The 4,757-nt window shown below is 34.5% G+C and overlaps 1 protein-coding gene across 1 annotated transcript; it reads left to right on the top strand.

Moving 5' to 3' along the window:
• Positions 1-1,575: 1,575 nt before the first annotated feature.
• LOC124371675 (piggyBac transposable element-derived protein 3-like) lies at positions 1,576-2,242 on the top strand. Its single transcript, XM_046830012.1, has 2 exons — positions 1,576-1,613; positions 1,954-2,242. Exons 1-2 carry the CDS (start codon positions 1,603-1,605, stop codon positions 2,240-2,242), a joined length of 300 nt encoding a protein of 99 aa, XP_046685968.1. The 5' UTR covers positions 1,576-1,602.
• Positions 2,243-4,757: the final 2,515 nt, after the last annotated feature.

Below are 4,757 nucleotides of genomic sequence, written 5' to 3'. Positions count from 1 at the left end.
GAACAATTATTTAGCTAAGATAATTATATACAGTGCATTAATTATAGAATTAAAAACAATATATTATGAACTCAGTCAATAATAACCAGATTTACAATAAACATTCAAACTTTGTTTTTGCATTTCCCGCCAGTTAATAAAACGGCACTTATCCCCTTTTTCCCGAACACCACAGAATTATCCTATCGATTTCACTTACTGTCAAATTTTTTGACGAACCTTCTCCATACTAAACGCTTATGAGCATTTTATCTGTAAAGATAAATGAAAACGGAATGCTAAGTCAGCAACTATAACCTCTAATAGAACTCGTTGTATCAAAGAATAGAAGGATACTGAATGTTCAATAGGGGGAGGAAGGCAAGAAAGGACATGACTCAATATGACTCGATTCTGCGTCACCCGCATATGCCGAGGCATGCCGATGACGCACAAGCTCGTCATCCGCAGTGAACGTGAATTATTTGTGAACTTTTTACTAAACCAACCAATGTATTAATAATCTTTTCAATATTTATATAACTATATGTATGTATTTTTGATAACTTTTATATGTATTATTGTCCTTCAAAACATATATATGTTACACTTGTTTTGTAAAAATATATATCAGAAGAGAAATAAATAATGTGCAAGTACGTTTATTTTATGTGTCAATGCTTAAAGGACTTCCTTCTTTAGAAATTAATTTACTTTAAGTGGATATAACGTCCACATAAACATTTCCCATGTAATATGAAAGGGACATGTCGTCTCACCTATGTATCATCAACTAAAATATAATAGGTCCAATGCCGTTAAATACTGTACTCGCTGTAAATGTAATGATACAATATTGTTTTAAATCTTAAATTTTCTAAAATATGATGACAGTTTTGTAAGATAATACTTGAATTCTCATAAATGTTTGTGGTTTAGCACTTATATTAGGACAGGATTAAACTTGTCATAGCAAAACCATGAATACCAAATAACATCGCAATTCACTGAGCAGAATATGTTACATAAAAAAGGTATACAGTTATTTATTTTTATCAGCTACGTTTCTAACTTATAGAACTATTATATACATCTCTAGCATTAAACAACAATAAAATACACAAAGACGCAATAAACTTCATTTTTCATAACATTTCTGTTGAAAAATATTATTTTATTGTTAATCGTCCTCCTTTTAAAATTTTATTATGGATATAAATACATAGATGAGTAATATACGTTGTTTTAATTTATCACCTACCTGGACTTTGGGCAATAGTCCCACTTATTAAATTTGTGTAATTATTTTCTTCGATAACAGTATCCGTCGGCGATTTTCTTCGAGAATTATACAGAATTTGTAAGTCGAAAGTTAACTTACATTTTAGGTTAACCCAGATATGCCTAGTGACCTATATTTAGGACACTTGTAGTGTTCTCCATAAAGCTTACTTCTGAAGTAGTTTCAGCTTTTTCCAACAGGTGGCAGGGTGGTTGCTGTCTTCAGTAAGAGCTACTGAATGCATCTGAGCAACAATCAAGTGAATGCTTCAACTAGTTTGTTTCTTATAGACTAGTTTACAAATAATTAGGATTTCCAATCAACTTCATGAGCTCTGCGCCATGTGCGAAAAGTAAGTACAATACTATTATTTCGTAGTTTTAAACCTATTTAAGTACATTTCCTAATAACTGACTAACTAGTTATTACATTTATCTTGAAATGTGACCGTTCTAAATTCAGACCGTTTATAGGTTATGTTTGGAATTGGCCCGTCCTACATGTAGTCCAGTAGGCATATGTACAACAATAATGCTTCCCACTCTCAAATGAGTTTCGACCCTTGTATTTCAAGTCGTGACTTAGTATAATTGGGTTAAACTTTTTGTTTTAAGCATCAATACAATTTTTTACAGTTATTTTATAAAAAATTCTGAAAAACCTTGTTATTTATCGTACTTTGAATTTTTTAGGAACTTGAACCTTCATGAAATTTTGACGATGCTAGAAGATGAAGAGATCCAAGTGCCACCTGATGAAGAAATTGGCGTATATATTCAGCCACCAATCAATGCAAATGATGATGTCACTGATGAGGATTCTGGGGATGAGGACATGACTTCAATCCATCATCTTCCAGGAAACCAACTATTGGCCCCGGCTGAAGTTTCCCAAGAATTTGAACTGAGTGACAACAAAGATGAAGAGGATCCTTCTTTATCACAACAACCTTACCCTCTAGTTCAGCGAAGATGGACATAGCACAGCCACCAAATAAAAAAGTAAGACGAATTCAGAATTTCACTGAAGAGAAAACCAGCAAAAAAGGTTAGTAAGCCATTCACTAAAAAGCAGTACAAATGGGTCAAAGAGGACCTAAAACTAGATGATACTATTTGGAGTAATAGACAGGAAGTACAACAAAAATTAACACCAATGGAACAGTTTTTCTGTATTTTCGATGATGATATTGTAGATTTATTAGTTGAGAAAACAAATCGTTATGCGGCATTACATAACCGTTTAGGTGATGTAACTGTCGATGAAATGAAATGTTTCATAGGAGTATTGTTGTTGAGTGGTTATGTTCCATTACCTCGAAGACGAATGTTTTGGGAAACAGCTTTGGACACTCGCAATGAATTAGTTGTAAATGCAATTTCTAGAGACAGATTTGAGTTTATTATGTCAAATTTGCATGTTTGTGATAAATGACAACCTCAATGCTGATGACAAGTATGCAAAAGTACGTCCATTGTTTGATGCATTGAACAAAACATTTTTTTGATTACGCACCACATGAGGAACACCACTCAGTTGATGAGTCTATGGTCCCATATTTTGGGAGCATGGTTTTGAAACAATTCATCAGAAGAAACAAACCTATTCGCTATGGTTACAAAATTTGGGTTGGTGCTACACCCAATGGCTATGTAGTTTGGAAAGACCCCTACCAAGGGAGCAGCCACACCTTGGACCCTCAGTATGAACACTTGGGCCTTGGTGCCAGTGTTGTTTTGCAGTACTGTGATGTTCTGAAGAAGAATGGTGATTTCCCGTACTTCTTGTATTTTGATAATTTTTTTTCTGGTCTACCTTTGTTTGAGAAACTGTCCCAAAAGAATATAAGAGCTATTGGTACGGTGAGAGAGAAACAGAATAGCAAAGTGCCCACTGACTGATAGTAAAGATTTGAAAAAGAAAGAAAGGGGAACTTTTTGAATACGAAAAAAGTATGTGATGAAAATTTAATTATTGCAAGATGGAATGACAACAGTATTGTCACTGTTGTTTCAAATGCTGTTGGTGTACAACCATACATCAGGTTAAAACGCTTTTCACTTAAAGCCAAGAAACATGCTTTCATCCCTCAACCAAACCTCATACACCAGTACAACACAAAAAAATGGGCGGAGTGGACCGGTGCGATCAAAATATGAGCCTGTACCGAATCCAAATCAGAGGTAAGAAGTGGTATTTCCCCTCTGATCTGTGACTGCATTGACAGTGCAGAACAAAATGCCTGGCAACTTCACCGCCATGCGGGAGGGAACCTTGACCACTTGTCTTTCAGACGCAGACTTGCCTGTAACCTGCTAGAAACATTTGGTAAAGGAGTGCGCGTCAAAGGCTGGACGGCCATCGAAACAATCAAAAGTGGACTCCAGGTTTGACAGATTGGACCACCTTGTTGTTCCTCAGGAAAAGCAAACGAGATGTGGGCATTGCCATGCCAAGTGCACTACCAGGATGCCAAAAGTGTGATGTTGGTCTTCATACTAAATGTTTTATATTGATTACCACACAAAGCCATAAACTACAAATGCACTTACTAAAAAATTTTATTTAAGCTTGTTTTATATATCTTTGTTAAAAAACACAGTTGAATTAAGTACATAAAACATATATATCCAATGTAAATGTAACCCTTCTAAAAATAAAAAGCATTTTTTGGAATATTTTAGCATTTCACTCATATTTTCCTACTGTCCTATAATATAGGCCACCCATTATTTACTAAACGACGATGAAATTTTTTTACAATTATTGTTTAAATGTGTTGAAGAATACATTTATAGTATAAAAAAACTGTAGAATTAAAAAAAATTAAAAAAAAAATAATTCAGGCATATCTGGGTTAATCTAGTGTTACTAATCAATTCAGCAGTTTATTTGTAAATTGTAATTAATCATGTATTGGTAATTGAAGACCTGGATGCAAAAACCAGATAGCTCCACTTTTTTTCGTTATAGACTTTTTCATGACATCAGATTTAGAAAAAAAAATACTCTACAGTTTGGTGCAACAACCAGACAGCTCTGAGCAACAGTAATAGTATTATACATGGAAAGGAGCTGTCTGGTAGTTTCATGCTTTGTAAAACAGTGCAAGAACCAGATAGCTCCAGGAGCTGTCTTGTTCTTGCCGCTGTGTCGAGTTTCATGCTTCATAAGTCAGTACAAGAATCAGATTGCTCGAGGAGCTGTACTGTTGTTGCACCAAATTGATATAGTTCGTCGTTTTGCTACTAGATTGCAAGTGTTATCTTTACCTGGACCAGACAAAAGGGTGTATTGTAGACCTTTGGTACTAAATCCAAAAACACTAAAAGATCTTGCAGAAAAATATGTGCTCCGGAATGCCTTTGGTTTTATAATAGTCTTACTGAACGAGTAAATAACTTATAGGGCGTTGAAGAGGACACCCGAACTAAATGTGGTTAACTCACTGATTAAAACTATCAGTGTTCAATTTTTCATTTTGAAAATTGTTTAA

Source organism: Homalodisca vitripennis, unplaced genomic scaffold (assembly GCF_021130785.1).
Source record: "Homalodisca vitripennis isolate AUS2020 unplaced genomic scaffold, UT_GWSS_2.1 ScUCBcl_1826;HRSCAF=5934, whole genome shotgun sequence".
NCBI lineage: Eukaryota > Metazoa > Arthropoda > Insecta > Hemiptera > Cicadellidae > Homalodisca > Homalodisca vitripennis.
This window is presented reverse-complemented; position numbering and strand designations above follow the sequence as displayed.